Source organism: Mesoplodon densirostris, chromosome X (assembly GCF_025265405.1).
Source record: "Mesoplodon densirostris isolate mMesDen1 chromosome X, mMesDen1 primary haplotype, whole genome shotgun sequence".
NCBI lineage: Eukaryota > Metazoa > Chordata > Mammalia > Artiodactyla > Ziphiidae > Mesoplodon > Mesoplodon densirostris.
This window is the reverse complement of record NC_082681.1, coordinates 74572045-74588634: the sequence shown is the minus strand read 5'-3', so window position 1 is coordinate 74588634 and position 16590 is coordinate 74572045. Positions and strand designations below refer to the sequence as shown.

The following is a 16590-nucleotide window of genomic DNA, read 5'->3' as shown; positions in this document are numbered from 1 at the left end:
GCCGAGGCAGGGGACACGGGTTTGTGCCCCGGTCTGGGAGGATCCCACATGCTGCGGAGCGGCTGGGCCCGTGGGCCATGGCCGCTGAGCCTGCACGTCCGGAGCCTGTGCTCCGCAACGGGAGAGGCCACAACAGTGAGAGGCCCGCGTACCGCAAAAAATAAAAAATATAAATAAATAAATAAATATACAGCCCAGCTTTACCACCCCTCTCCCTGGTATTTACACAAAAGAGTTGAAAACAAGTATTTAAACAAATACTTGTACATCAATGTTTATAGCAGCACTATTCAGAAGAGACAAAAAGTAGAAACAACCCAAATGTCCATCAACCATCAAGGGATGAATGGATAAGATGGATAAAGTGTGGTATACAACGGGACATTATTCAGCTATAAAAAGAAATGAAGTACTGTTACATACTACAATGTGAATAAACCTCAAAAACATTACACCAATTGAAAGAAGCCAGGCACAAAAGGAGATATACTGTATGATACCACTTATGTGAAACATCCAGAATCCATAGACAGAACACAGATTAGTGGTTGGTAGAGACTAGGGGAAGGAGCGAATGGGGAGTGACTGTCTAATGCCTATGAGGTTTTCTTCTGGGGTGATGAAAGTGTTTTGGAACTAGATATTAGTGATGGCTGTATAACATTGCGAATGTACTAAATGTCACTAAATTGAATGCTTTAAAATGGTTAATTTTATGTTATGTGAATTGTACCTTAAAAAAATGGATCCTGTTACTTTTCTCCCCGTTTAAAGTCTAAGCTTATTTTCTTGAGTCAAGCAGAATCCTATATCCTCATTAATAATAGTAATAACAAGTTATTATTTAATGAGCTCTTACAATGTGCTGTCAACTGTGATGCATGCTTTTCATGCACCATATTATTTAAATCTCATAACAATGCTATAATGGCATATAGTAGGTGATAAGGAAGTATTTGTGGTATGAATGAACAACTATATAAGCAAAGTGCACGTGAGGCAACTGAAGTTGAGAGAGATTAGGTAAGTTGCATCAGGTACCCTAATTAGTAAGTGGCAGAATCCAAACTCAGATTTATAAGACAAAAATACCACTTTTTTTTTTTTTTCTTTTTCCCCTTGCGGTATGTGGGCCTCTCACTGTTGTGGCCTCTCCCGTTGCGGAGCACAGGCTCCGGATGCGCAGGCCCAGCGGCCATGGCTCACGGGCCCAGCCGCTCCGCGGCATATGGGATCCTCCCAGACCGGGGCACGAACCCGTATCCCCTGCATCGGCAGGCGGACTCTCAACCACTTGCGCCACCAGGGAGGCCCCAAAAATACCACTTTTGACTTCAGCTCTAACCTGATATTAGGGAGAAAGACATCAGGTTCTGTTTTTAGAAAGAAGTTAGGTCCTTAATATTACCTTTTGAGTCATACTGAAACGCAAATCTGTTGTTTTGGTTGTGTTGCTTTGGTTATCAGGCAGCTTTGATATCCGATTCTATATTATTTACTAAATATGTGAGTTTAGGAAAATTTGATCTAACCTTTCTGAAACCAAGGCCACTCATTTGTTAACGACTGTCAAGTGAAGATGACAGGATGGACTGGTGGAACCAATGCTACCTTACCCTTCTGGTTTTTAAACAATGGAATCTGATGTAAAATGTTAAGAAAACACTGTGCAGGCTGGTGTTCTGTGCGGGGATGTCCAACAGGACAAATAGGAGTCTTAATGTGAGGTGATTGGAAATATACTGGGACCTCACACTGAATGAACAGGGAACATTGTAGAACACAGTTTTAAGGGTATTAGAAGTGGGATTCTAGTACTGAAGTCACAATAACTTAGTGGAATCTCCTTTGAGAAGAGATAGGGATTCTTCAATGTGAGAGGCAAGGGGAGATCTCACTATGAGAAAAGCAGAGGCTATTTTGTGAGGAGACAGGATATACCATGAAGACTACACTGTGAATTGATTAGAACACTATAAAGCCATTAGTTATAGAGATAGGGGGCTGGGGGTAATCCAAGTGGGATAGGGTCTTGAGATTTGGGTCCGGAAATACTGTGGAATTCTAAGTTTGAAAGCAGAAGATACACTGTGGGAACCATTTTATAGATATGGAGGGGATGAAATGCTCCCTGGTGTTACAGGACAGGGTACAAAGAGGAGACCCCGGATTTATAAAAGGGTGGTCTAAAGAGAGGGAACAAGAAATGAGGCCCCCATTGGAAGGGGCAGGAAATACTAGAAACCCCCATAGGAAAGGATGGTGTTTCCCTAGTTCGAGAAGACAAGGGACAAGTGCAATCCTAGAGGAAAATAAGTGAAGATAATAATAAGAACCCAGATGAAGAGGATGGCAAAATGTGTGGCTAACAGTGGAAGAGTATTGCAGGAGGTAGAGAGTAGGTTTCAAAAAAGATAGCAAGGGGAGATGATCATTAGAAAAGTAATGGCCCTTGGAAGGGGTGTGGGGGATACTGTGGGAACCCTTGTGGGAGGGTAATGAGGATACTCTAGTGTGAGAAGACAGTGGACAAAGCAGGACCATAGTGTGATAAAGCAGGGTGACTAGTATGAGGTTCAGAAAATAATGTGGGGCCCCAAATGGGAAGGAGTGAAAACACCTCAAAGCAGGCAGGCAGGAGACTACAGGGAGCTCCAGTGTGACAAAATCAGGGCCTCTTGCATGAGACAGGACAGGATGTACTGCAGGACTCATATTCCTCTGAAGAAGATGAGAAAATGTTGAAGCTACAGGGAAAGAGGAATGGAGGGCTTATTACTTTGTGAAAAGGGGAGACCACAGTGGGATAGAACAAGGTGTACTGTGGGGTCCCAAGTGGCAGAAAAATGTGAATCACTTCAGCTGGCTTGAGAGGATCACGGGAAAAAGAGGAATCCCAGTGTTGGATAAAGGCGAGCTAGTAAGAGAGTACAGGAAATATTTTGGGATGCCTAGCAGGAAGGAATGGGAAAATGTGGGGCTTCTAGTTGGGTGAATTGGTGGGATTCATAGTGTAAGTGGACAGTTTAAGTATACAGGGTATGTTGTTTCCTCAACTCAGTAGGATGGGAGCCCCCAGAACCAGAGCACAATGCACAAGTGGTTGTCCTGTGGAAAAAGCCAGTAAATTCTTGTGGGTAGGGCCAGGAAATAATGTAAGAAACCTTGGGTAGGAAGCGATGGTGACATGGCGGGACCCTCGTGGCAGGCCGCAAGAAATACTGTGGGAAGCCAGAGGTTGGAGACCATGAGCTCTCCAGGGAGCTAAAGGAAAACCGCAGTGTGAGGGCTAAGAACAGAGGGGGAGCATAATTTCCCCATCTTAGGTGCTAGCTCCACTTACCCAAGCAGAGTTCAAAGACGTAGGCATAGTAGGACCAGAGCACGACGAGGACAATAACAAGCACAGGCACCCAGGAAAGTACACGGCGGCAGCACCGTAGCCCCCCGGACAGAGCCATCTTCCAGCCCCGCCGCATCTTCGGCTCGAAGATCGACCGAGCAGGCCTGCTGGCGCTGGGTCGGAACTGCTGGGGCAGCAGTTGAGAGGCGGGAAGGCGCGCTGTGCGGCGCTCCACTGCTTAGCCTGGCGGGAACAGTCTCCCCTAGTCGATACCACCTGTGGGGCTGCAGGGCAGAGTGCGTCCTGCCTGGCACAATAGGCATGAGTCACGGCGAGAAGGAACTGGCGGTGTTGGAGCGGAAAGTGATCCGTCAGGCAGTCGAGGCTGGACACGCTCAGAGGGAGTGCAGTCCTTCCTCTTTCTTCCTCTCCCACCCCCTTGCCACAGCACTAGATGCAGGGCTAGACCTCTGCAAAACTGTAAAGCGGAAGAAATTTGGGTCCGCCCATCTGTTCTTACCGCACTGCGTCCCGCCTCATCTCGTCTCTGATCTCTGTCTCTGTTTCTCTCTCTTTGTCCCCTCCCTCCCAACTTCACACACACACACACACACACACACACACACACACACACACACACACACACACACGAGCACACAGACACACAATGTGAAAGATGCGAACCGTAGCATCTAATGACTTAAAGGTCATCCAGCCCCATCCTCCGACTGCTGCTTGAACAATATGCTTAACACGTAGTGCCGCAGTCGCTGCTTGGGTAAGTCCATTGGCAGGGCGCTCCCTCCTTCCCTCTCTTCTTCCCTTTCCCCTGAGTCAGCTTAGTCCATTTTAAGAATAAATAAACGTATTGGTACAAAAAAAGCAAATGGGGGAGATACTAATTCTGTGAGGGGTCAAGGTAGTGATATTTAAGCTGAGCTTTAACAATAAATGAGTTTGCTGGGCAGATGCAGGGGGAAGGAACTTTCAGACAGAGGAAACAGCATTTGCAAAGGCATAGAGTAATGAAAATCCAAAAGTGTTCAAGGAACAGTTAGCATGGCTTGAGGAGAGGGTCGGTATGTGAAGGAGAGGAGAGGCTGGGAATGAGACTGGGAATACAGGTTGTGGGCACAGAATGCTCTGCCAGAATATGTGGACATAATCTTGTAAAGCAGATTAGGAACAGCCAATAAAGATTTTGGGACAATAAAAGTGACATTATCAGAATTGTATTTTTGTAAAAGAACTGGCAGGATTTTGTAGAGGAGGATGGCCTGGAAACAGAGACACAAATTTAATTCAGCAAATGTTCTTGGAGTGGTTGCATTGTGTTAAGTCAACTTTGGTATAAAAAGAATGAAAAGAGGGGGCCTGTCTCCAGGAAGTTCATGTTCTTACCAGAGCAATAGGTGTTCAATGACATAAGTACAATGATAGAAGTATAGTAAACTTTTGACATGGATTTGATACCTACTGTTCAAAGATTTACAAAGGTCTATGACATGAAGAAATTTGTGATTTTGCTGAGACCCATGTTGCTCTCTATTCTTTTTCATGGTTATGTATGGAGTAAATTTCTGAACTGATATAAGAACTTTGTTGTTTCTTTCAGATTAAGTTACGTTCATGGTTGATATTACTAAATTAATGTTGTAATGAAATGCAGACTCATTTCAGTTACAATATTTATTTTAATAGCCTTATTAATGATTTGTACCCTAAGGTTCTGACATGGATACTTAGATATTTTTCCACCTTTTTGAGATATAGTTGACAAATAAAAGTATATATATTTGATGATTTGATATACATATACATTGTGAAATGATTACCACAATCAAGCTAATTAACACATCCATCACCTCACATAGCTACCATTTTTCGACAATTTTTTTTATTTTTTATTTTTTCTTTATTTCTTTATTTCTTTATTTTTGGCTGTGTTGGGTCTTCGTTTCTGTGCATGGGCTTTCTCTAGTTGTGGTGAGCGGGGGCCACTCTTCATCGCAGTGCGCGGGCCTCTCACTGTCGCGGCCTCTCTTGTTGCGGAGCACAAGCTCCAGACGCGCAGGCTCAGTAGTTGTGGCTCACGGGCCTAGTTGCTCCGCGGCATGTGGGATCTTCCCAGACCAGGGCTCGAACCCATGTCCCCTGCATTGGCAGGCAGATTCTCAACCACTGCGCCACCAGGGAATCCCTCGACAATTATTTTTTATTGAGGTATATTTGACATACAACATTGTGTAAATTTAATGTGTACAACATATTGCTTGGCAGTATGATTGCCATTGTGGCAGTATGATTGCCATTGTAGCCTTAGCTAACACCTCTATCGCATCACATAATGCAAGTATGTGCACTTAAATAACTTCCCTCTTATTCTGCACCCCCCTGCCCCGCCTCAGCTCCTGGTAACAATATCTGGTTTTTTTTTTCATTTTAGATTCCACATGTAAGAGATATCATACAGTATTTGTCTTTCTCTGTCTGACTTATCTCACTTAACATAATGTCCTCAAGATCCATCCATGTTGTTGCAAATGGCAGAATTTCCTTTTTTCTCACAGCTGAATAGCATTTTATATGTACATTAGCTATTGTGAATAATGCTGCAATAAACATGGGAGAACATGTTTCCTCAGTAACCTTTTTTATTTCCTTTGGGTATATACCCAGAAATGGGATTGCTGAAATATATGGTTGTTCTATGTTTAATTTTTTGAGGAACCTCCATACTGTTCTCCATAGTGGATGAACAAGTTTTCATTTCCACCAACAATGCACAAGGGCTCCTTTTCTCACCACACTCTCACCAACACTTGTTATCTCATCTTTTTGATGATAACCATTTAACAGGTGTGAGGTGATATATCATTGTGGTTTTGATTTTCATTTCCCTGATAATTAGTGATGTTGAGCACCTTTTCACATACCTGTTGGCAATCTGTATGTCTTCCTTGGAAAAATGACCATTCAGGTTCTTTGTCCATTTTAAAATCAGGGTTTTTCTTGCTATTTAATTAATTATACAGGCTCCTTATATATTCTGGAGATTAACCCCTTATCAGAAATATGGTTTGCAAATATTTTTTCCCATTCTATGGGTTGCTGTTTCATTTTGTTGATTTGTGCTGTGCAAAAGCTTTTGTTTGATGTAGTTCCACATGTTTATTTTTGCTTTTGTTGCATTTGCTTTTGGTGTCATATCCTGAAAATCATTGCCAAGACTAATGTCAAAGTGTGTTTTCCCTATGTTTTCTTCCAGGAATTTTACAGTTTCAGGTTGTACATTTAAGTCTTTAATCCATTTTGAGTTGATTTTTGTGTATAAGTGTCCAATTTCATTCTTTTGCATGTGGATATCCAGATTTCCCAGAACCATTTATTAAAGAGACTATCATTTTCCCATTGTGTATTCACTCTTGTCAAAAATTAGTAGACTGCCTATGTGTGGGTTTATTTCTAGATTCTACTCTGTTCCACTGGACTATGTGCCTGTTTTTATGCCAGTACCATACTGTTTTGATGACAATAGTTTTGCAATAGAATTTAAAATCAGGAAGTGTGATGCCTCCAGCTTTGTTCTTGCTCAAGATTGCTTTGGCTATTCAGTCTTCTGTGATTCCATATATATTTTGCAATAGTTTTTTCTATTTTTATGAAAAATACCACTCAAATTTTGACAGAGGTTGCATTGAGTCTGTAGATCACTTTGCGTAGTATGGACGTTTTAACAATATTAATTTTTCCAGTCCATGACCATAGGATACCTTTCTATTTATTTGTATCTCCTTCAATTTCTTTTACCAATGTCCTAAAGTTTTCAGTGTACAGATTTTTTCACCTCCTCAGTTAAATTTTTTTCTAAGTATTTTTTCTTTTACATGCTATTGTAAAAGGGATTGTTTTCTTAATTTCCATTTCAGATAGTTTGCTATAACCATGTAAAGATGTAACTGATTTTTGTTGAGTTTGTATCCCGCAGTTTCACTAAATTCATTTATTAGATCTGGCAGGATTTTGGTGGAGTCTTTAGGGTTTTCTACATATAAGATCATGTCATCTGCTAACAAAGATAATTTTACTTCTTCCCTTCTGGTTTGGATGCCTTTTATTTCTTTTTCTTGCCTACTCTGGCTAGCTAGGACTTCAGTTTATGTTGAGAAGAAGTGGTGAGAGTGGGCGTTCTTGTCTTGTTTCTTATCTTAAAGGAAAAACTTTCAGATTTTCACCACTGGGTATGATGTTAGGTGTGGGCTTGTCGTATATTACCTTTATTAAGTTGAGGGACATTTTTTCTATACTTAATTTGTTGAGAGTTTTTAATCATGAAAGGATGTTGAATTTCGTCAAATGCTTTTTCTGTTTTTATTGAGATGGTCTTATGATTTTTATTCTTCATTCTGTTAATATGATGTGTCACATTCATTAATTGCATATGTTGAGCCATTCTTGCATCCCAGGGATAAATCTGATTTGATCATTGTATATGATCCTTTTCATTCACTATTGAATTTGGTTTGCTGGTATATTGTTGAAGACTTTTGTTCATCAGGGACATGGTCCTGTGGTTTTCCTTATTTTAGTGTCCTTGTTTGGCTTTGGTTTCAGAGTAATACTGGCTTTGTAAAATGAGTTGGAAGTGTTTCTTCCTGTTTAAATTTTTGGGACGAGTTTGAGAGGATTAGCATTAATTCTTTTTTAAATGTTTGTTGGAATTCACCAGTGAAACCACCTGGCCCTGGACTTTTATTTGTTGGGAAATTTTTGATTACTGATTCAAAATTTTTATTATTGGTCGGTTCAGATTTTCTATTTCTTCATGATTCAGTCTTGGTAGGTTATATATTCTAGGAATTTATCCATTTCTTCTAGGTCATTCTATTTGTTGGTATATAATTGTTCATTAAAGTCTCTTATTATCCTTTTTATTTCTTGGTATCAGTTAAAATGTCTTCTTTTTCATTTAAAATTTTATTTATCATTTTTCTTAGTCGGTATAGCTAAAATTTTTCAATTTTCTTTGTCTTTTCAAAGAACCAACTCTTAGCTTCTATGATCTTTTCTATTGTCTTTCCAGTCTCTACTTAATTTATTTCTGTTCTAATTTTCATTATTTTCTGCCTTCTGCTAACTTGATCTTAGTTTGTTCTAGTTCCCTAAGGTGGATTATTGAAGTCCCCTGCTATCATTATATTGCTGTCTATTTCTCCATCCAGTTCGATTAATAGTTCCTTTATATGTTTAAGTGCTCCAATGTTGACTGTGTTTATAATTGTTATATCCTCTTGATGAATTGACTACATTATCATTATGTAGTGACTTTTGTCTACTGTGGCAGATTTTGAATGAAAGTCTATTTTGTTTAATTTAAGTATAGCCACTTCTACTCTCTTTTCATTACTATTTTCATGGAATATCTTTTTCTATCCCTTCACTTGTCCTTAAAGCTTAAGTGAATCTCTTGTAGGCAGCACATTGTTGAATCTTTTTTTTTAAATCCATTCAGCCACTCTGTGACTTTTCATAGGAGAACTTAATCCATTTATTTGTAAAGTAATTATTGACAGATAAGTACTTATTGTTGCCAATTTGTTCATTATTTTCTGACTGTTTCTTTAGTTTATTTGTTCCTTTTTCCTCTCTTGCTATGTCCCTTTTGATTTGTTAATTATTCCAGTGGTATGCATTGATTCATTTATCTTTATCATTTGTGTGTGCACTAGAGGTTTTTTTTTTTGCATGTGAGGTTACTGTGAAGCTTACAAAATACATAATTATAACATTCTGTTTTAAGCTAATATGAACTTAACTTCAGTCATTTGAAAAAATACTTTTACATTTCCCCACATTTCATGCTACTGTTATGACCTTTCACATCTCTTTTATATTGTGTATCCATTAACAAATTATTATAGCTGCATTTACTTTTAATACTTTTATATTTTAAATTTTATTCTAGAGTTCAGTGATTTACATACCACCATTACAGTATTAGAGTGTTCTGAATTTGACTATATATTTACCTTTACCACTGAGTTTTATATTTTCATATGTTTTCATGCTGTTTCTTAGCTTCCTTTCAAGTTGAAGAACTCCCTTTAGCGTTTCTCATGAGTCAGATCTAATAGTGATTATATTCCTCAGCTCTAGATTTTCTGGGAATGCAGTTATCTTTCCTTCATTTCTGAATGACAGCTTTTCTTGGACTAGTATTCCTAGTTGGCATGTTTTTCTTTGAGCAGTTTGAACATATCATCTGACTCCTTCCTGTCCTGCAAGGTTTCTGCAGAGAAATCCACTGAAAGCCTTAGGGGGGTTGCCTTGTATGTCACATATTGCATTTCTCTTGCTGCTTCAAAATTCTCTTTGTCTTAGACTTCTTATAATTTGATTATCATGTGCCTTGGGGAAATCTTCTTTTGTTTGATCTTGCTTGGGGATATTTGGTTTCATGAGTCCAGATGTCCATATCCATCCCAAGATTTGGGAAATATTCAACCATTATTTCCTTGACTAAGCTTTCTATCCCTTTCTCTTTCTCCTCTCCTTCTTTGACTCCCATAATGTATATATTTGCATGCTTGATGGTGTCACATAGGTCCTGTGTGATTTCTTTACTCTCTTTCAGTCTTTATTCTAATTCTTCCTCTAATTGCCTTATTTCAAATGACTTGCCTTCAAGTTTTCTGGTTATTATTGGTTGGCCAAAATGTTCATTAGGGTTTTTCCATAAGATGTTATGGAAAAACCCTAACGAACATTTTGGCCAACCCAATACTTCTGCATAATTGAGTCTGTTGTTGAAGCTGTGTATTGAATTTTCTAGGTTTTGTCATTGTATTCTTCAGATTCAGGATTTCTGTTTGGTTCATTTATTTTTTAATTTTTTAAATAAAATATTGGCTATATTCCCTGTGCAATGCAATATATCCTTGTAGTTTATTTACTTTATACATAGTAGTTTGTAACTCTTAATCCCCTACCTATATCTTGCCCCACCCCTTCCTTCCCCCTCTGGTAACCACTAGTTTGTTCCTTATACCTGTGAGTCAGCTTCTTTTTGGTTATATTTATTCACTTATTGTTTAGATTACACATACAATTTACAACATACAGTATTTGTCTTTGTTGGAATAATTCATTTAGCATAACACACTCCAGGTCCATCCATGTTGTTGCAAATGCCAAAATTCCGTTCTTTTTATGGCTGAGCAGTATTCCATTGTGTACACACACACACACACATACCACATATATACATATACAGATATACCACATCTTTTTAAAAAATTTTTATTGGAGTATAGTTGATTTACAATGCTGTGTTAGTTTCAGGTGTACAGCAAAGTGAATCAGTTATACATGTACATATATCCACTCTTCTTTAGATTATTTTCCCATATAGGCCATTACAGAGTATTGAGTAGTGTTCCCTGTGCTGTACAGTAGGTCCTCATTAGTTACCTATTTTACATACAGTAGTGTGTATATGTCAATCCCAATCTCCCAATTTATTCCTCTCTACCTTACCCCCTGATAACCTTAAGTTTGTTTTCTACATCTGTAAATGTTTTTCTGTTGTGTAGATAAGTTCATTTGTACCCTCTTTAAAAATTCACATATAAGCAATACCATATGATATTTGAGTTACTTCACTCAGTATGACAATCTCTAGGTGTATCCATGTAGCTGCAAATGGCATTATTTTGTTTGTTTTTTATGGCTGAGTAAAATTCCATTGTATAGATGTACCACATCTTCTTTATCCATTCATCTCTGTATGGACATTTAGGTTGCTTACATATCTTGGTAATTGTAAATAATGCTGTTATGAACACTGGGTTGCATGTATCTTTTTGAATTAGTGTTTTTGGTTTTTTCAGATATGCATCCAGTAATATGTATTCAGGAATTGCTGGGTCATATGGTAGTCCTATTTTTACCATCACATCAAAAAAAAAGATACCTAGGCATAAAACTATCTAAGGAGGTAAAATGTCCATACTCTGAAAACTATAAGACACTGATGAAAGAAATTAAAGATGACAAAAACAGATGGAAAGAAAACTGTGTTATTGGATTGGAAGAATTAATATTGTTAAAATGACCATACTGCCCAAAGCAATACAGATTCAGTGCAATCCCTATCAATCCCTATACAATGGCATTTTTCACAACACTAGTACAAATAATTTAAAAGTTTGTTTGGAAACACAAGAGACCCCAAATAGCCAAACAATCTTGGGAAAGAAGAACAGAACTAGAGGAATCAGACTTCCTGAATTCAAACTACACTACAAAGCTACAGTAATCAAAACAGTATGATACTGACACAAAAACAAACACATGAATCAATGTAACAGAAGAGAGAGCCCAGAAATAAACCCATACACTTATGGACAAATAACCTACAACAAAGGAGACAAGAATATACAGTGGAGAAATGACAGACTCCTCAATAAGTGGTGCTGGGAAAACTGGACAGATACATGTAAAATAATGAAATTAGAACTTTCTCCCTCCCACCCTCCCTATCCCACCCCTCTAGGTAGTCACAAAGCAGTGAGCTGATCTCCCCGTGTGATGCAGCTGCTTCCCACTAGCTAGCTATTTTACATTTGGTAGGGTATATATGTCAGTGCCACTCTCTCACTTCATCCCAGCTTACCCTTCCGCCTCCCTGTGTCCTCAAGTCCATTCTCTATGTCTGCATCTTTATTCCTGTCCTGCCCTTAGGTTCATCAGGGCCATTTTTTTTTTTAGATTCCATATATATATGTTAGCATACGGTATTTGTTTTTCTCTTTCTGACTTACTTCACTCTGTATGATAGACTGTAGGTCCATCTACCTCACTACAAATAATTTTGTTTCTTTTTATGGCTGAGTAATATTCCATTGTATATATGTGCCACATCTTTTTTATCCATTCATCTGTTGATAATTTCTATTATTGTTTTTAGATTCTACATATAAGTGATATCATATGATATTTGTCTTTGTCTGTCTAACTTACTTCACTTAGTATGATCATCTCTAGGTCCGTCCATGTTGCTGCAAATGGCATTATTTCATTCGTTTTCATGGCGGAATAATATTCCACTGTATATATGTACCACATCTTCTTTATCCATTCCTCTGTATATGGACATTTAGGTTGTTTCCATGTCTTGGCTATTGTAAATAGTGCTACTATAGACATTAGGGTGCGTGTTCATTTTCATTTCTAGTTTTCTCCATATATATGCCCAGGAGTGGGATTGCTGGATCATATGGTAGTTCTATTTTTAGCTCTGTAAGGAACCTCCACACCACTCCATTACCAAGTAACCACTTCATAGTGGTTGTACCAATTTACATTCCTGCCAACAGTGTAAGAGGGTTCCCTTTTCTCCACACCCTCCCTAGCATTCATTGTTTGTAGACTTTCTGATAATGTCCATTCTGACCAGTGTGAGGTGACACCTCATTGTAGTTTGATTTACTTTTCTCTAATAATTAGTGATGTTGAGCATCATTTCAGGTGCTTTTCGGCCATTTATATGTCTTCTTTATAGAAATGTATATTTAGGTCTTCTGCCCATTTTTTGATTGGGTTGTTTGCTTTTTCTTATTGAGCTGCATAGTCTGTTTGCATATTTTGGAGATTAATCCCTTGTCGGTCACTTCATTTGCAAATATATTCTTCCATTCTGTGGGCTTTTTTTTTCTTTTTTGGTGGTATGCGGGCCTTTCACTGTTGTGGCCTTGTACCCTTTTCTTTTCAACTTAGAGAAAACCCTTTAACATTTCTTTTAGGGTCAATGTATTATCAATGAACTCTTTTAGTTTTTACTTGCCTGACAAGTTCTTTATCTCCTTTATAATTCTGAGTGATAGTCTTGCTTGGTAGAATATCCTAGGTTGTAGGTTCTTCTCTTTCAGCACTTTAAATATATCATGCCACTCCCTTCCGTGCTGCATAGATTTGCAGAAAAATCCACTGATAACCTTATGGGTGTTCCCCTGTATGTGACTCATTTTTTTCTCTTGCTGCCTTTAGAATACTCTTTTTATCTTTAACTTTTGCCATTTTAATTATATGTCTTGATGTGGGTCTGCTTGGGTTCATCTTTTTTGGTCCACTTCGTGCTTCATATAATGGCCACCCTCTGTGACCCATATAATATGAATGTTGGTACCACTTGATGTTGTCTCAGAGGTCCTTTAATATGTCCTCATTTTTTAAAATTTGTTTTTGTTTTTGCTGTTCTAATTGGGTCATTTCTGTTACCTATCTTCCAGATAACTTATCATATCTGGAGGCACTGCCTCCAGAACCTTGGTTGTAGGACTAGCACTGAGAAAACATTCTACTTCAGGGTCTGCAGATGGTGGGCCTGTCATCAGGTGTATGGACAAGTGTAACTCCTGCTGGTCACCGGGTGGTTCCCTGGGTGAGCAGTAATAGCTCCAGACTGTGTCTGAGAAGAACTGGAACCAAGTCACAGGGGTGCTTCATCATCCATAACAACACTGGAAGTTTTTAGGCCTGCCTCTGGGGTATGGATAAGTATGTGTTCTGCCAGATCTCTAGATGCACAGGACCACTCTCAGCATGGCTGAGAGGAGCTAGAGTTGAATCACAGGGCTGCTTCAGGATCTATAGTCGGACCAAAGTTAGTGAGTATGTCACTCAAGGCATGGGTGGGTGTATCTCCTTCTGATTCTCTCAGCAGATGGTTCTGATGGCAGGACCAGGGCCAAGTGGGGCTATAGCTGAGAGAGGGGACAAGGTCTGTTTCTGTGTCTGTAGCCATGATCACAGTTGGTAAGCCTACCACCACTATCTGGGCGCATGCCTGCCTTCTCAAAATGACCCTCCTTGGTGTTGGGCTCTATTGGGATTTTATAATCTCCTACCTAGATCCCAAAGCACTCCCAAAGGCACTTTTGTCCATGGATTGCTGCCAAATTATTGTTGCTGTGGGGGGGGGGTATGTGCTGAGGTCTTCCTATTCTACCATCTTGCTCTAAATTTGCCATTATTCATGAATTTTGGGCTGTTGGAACATATCTCTTGAGAATGTCAAGGGTATACTATTTAAACAAAGTAGGCTTGAAGAGACAATGATTAAATGTGAAAGGGAAAGTCTGAGCTGGGTTTTGAATAGTGAATAGGAGTTTAACAAGAAGATAAAAGGTGGGAGTAGGAGTTAAAGGGAAGGAGATTCCAGGAAAATAGAAATATGTAGTGCATTTGTGAAACATCACAGCATATTTGGAAGACGGCAAGTAATCTGATTTTTCTGGAAGATATTATGGTAGTCTAATCAAGAGGAGACAGAGACAGTGGGGAGAAAGAAGATAGGGCAAATGTAAGAGTGGTTTGAGGAAAGAATCAACAGAACTTGTTGACCAACTGGCAGGTGAGGAGTGGGATAAGTCAAAGCTAACAACCGTATTTTTAACTTCATTGCCTAGATGAACAATGTTGTAAGTCACCATGATAAGGGCTATGGTGAGAAGAGTGGCTTTGGTGGGGGAAGATGATAACTTTAATTTTTAGACATGATGAATTTTGTCTAAGTCCTCCTCTCACATGGTAGTCTAGACATCAATCAAATAGACTGGGGCAGGGGGCTTATGATAGGGATAGCTCATATCCAGAGCAGTATGAAGGGATAAGAGTCACAGAGACTGTTTTATAAAGTGTTATCGATACATATTCATGTCCGTTTGTTTACTTATAGTTTATGGCTGCTTTTGCTCTATAGCAGCACAGTTGAGTAGTCGTGACAGAAACCATATGGCATTCAAAGCCTAAAATTTTTACTATCTGGCTCTTTTTGGAAAAAGTGTGTCATCCCATTGTCTAAGAGAAAGATAAGATTCTAACACCAGATTCCAACTACAAACATCGACTAGAGGATCAAAATCTCATCCAGGCTCTGTAAGGAAATAAGTGGATATTGGCCAAGGTGGAGGTGGGGGATCTCACCCTGGGGCCCAGCATGAGAAAAGGGAGTTTTCATCCAAGGCATCTTGGGATGCCCAAACCAGAGAACAAGGTAAGCTGTAAACAATGTAGAAAGATGAGGAGTCAGAAGTAGGGGGGATTTACTGGAGGTATTCCAAGTCAAAGAGTGCTAGAGGCAAGAATTTGAAGCTGAGATGCAGAACCAAACACCCAGAGCCAAGGAAATTAAAATATGAGAGCAAGAACAAATGCAAATAATGTTGTAGAAAATTCCAACTAATCTAGTGACAGAAAACAGATCAGTGGATGCCTCTAGACAAGATTTGGGAGTTGGGAGGGGCACGTGGGAGGGATTAAAAATGTGCACAAAAGATCTTTTGGGTGATGTCTATGTTCGCTGCCTTGATTTTGTTGATGGTTTCCTGGGTGTATACAAATATCAAGGTTATCAAAGTGTACACTTTAAATATGTGAAGCTTGTTGTATGTTAATTATATAAAATAAAGCTACAAAGACATATATAAGAAACAAATATATGTAACTCTGTTTAATGTATTTGAAAAGCTTGAATTATAACCATGGTCTCTCTCTCAAAAAGAAAAAAAAAAGAACAAATGCAAATGAGTTAGGATCAATAGCAGTAGTGAGTGGGGTAGGTGTGTCTTTGGAGTAGTGAGAATGGATGTCAGAATGAAAGTGGGCTTTGAGAGGTAGTGAGGGAGGTCTGAGATGATTGCTAGAATGCCTGTTAGTGTTTGTAGCTTGGTTTTATGAGTTGACTGAGGTGTGATATTTTGGTGAGTCAGTTAGATTAAAGGAGCAATGCCAGAACAGACGCTACCCTTTCTTGGGTCAGGGCACACTGTTCCTAGGTTTGCCTGAAAGAAAATTATGACATATTCTGGAGTATTTATTGGTGATAAAAAAATGCTCTTCTAGCTGATATGCATCAAACTACACCAAGTATTGGGACGGATTAGTATCAATGGGAGTCTAGTACTTGTTTTACCATGTATCCTGGCTCCCCATATGGAGTTTCCCAGACTCCATATGGAGAGACATGGGATGGCTTTTATGGGTAGGATCTAGCAGGGAGTGGGGGAAAAGACATTAAAACCATTTGTATGGGAAGCAATTGGAAATTGAAAGGCTAGCATGGTCTTCAATAGCCACAGATGTTATTGGCAGGTTTGGGCAATGCTGATGTGTCTTAAAGAGAACAAGATAGCATGTCACACTTTTATATCTCCCCTGGAGCTATTCAGCATACTGTCTTATAGATC

The 16590-nt window shown here is 39.1% G+C and overlaps 1 protein-coding gene across 1 annotated transcript in view; it reads right to left on the bottom strand.

Annotated features, from left to right (window-relative positions):
• Nucleotides 1-3754, bottom strand: part of ZDHHC15 (zinc finger DHHC-type palmitoyltransferase 15) — a 131425-nt gene extending 127671 nt beyond the window's left edge. Inside the window, exon 1 of the mRNA XM_060087758.1 lies at nucleotides 3344-3754. Within this exon, the coding sequence (XP_059943741.1) occupies nucleotides 3344-3479 (136 nt within the window). The 5' untranslated portion in view covers nucleotides 3480-3754. The remainder of the gene's footprint in view (nucleotides 1-3343) is intronic.
• Between the last annotated feature and the right edge of the window lie 12836 nt (nucleotides 3755-16590).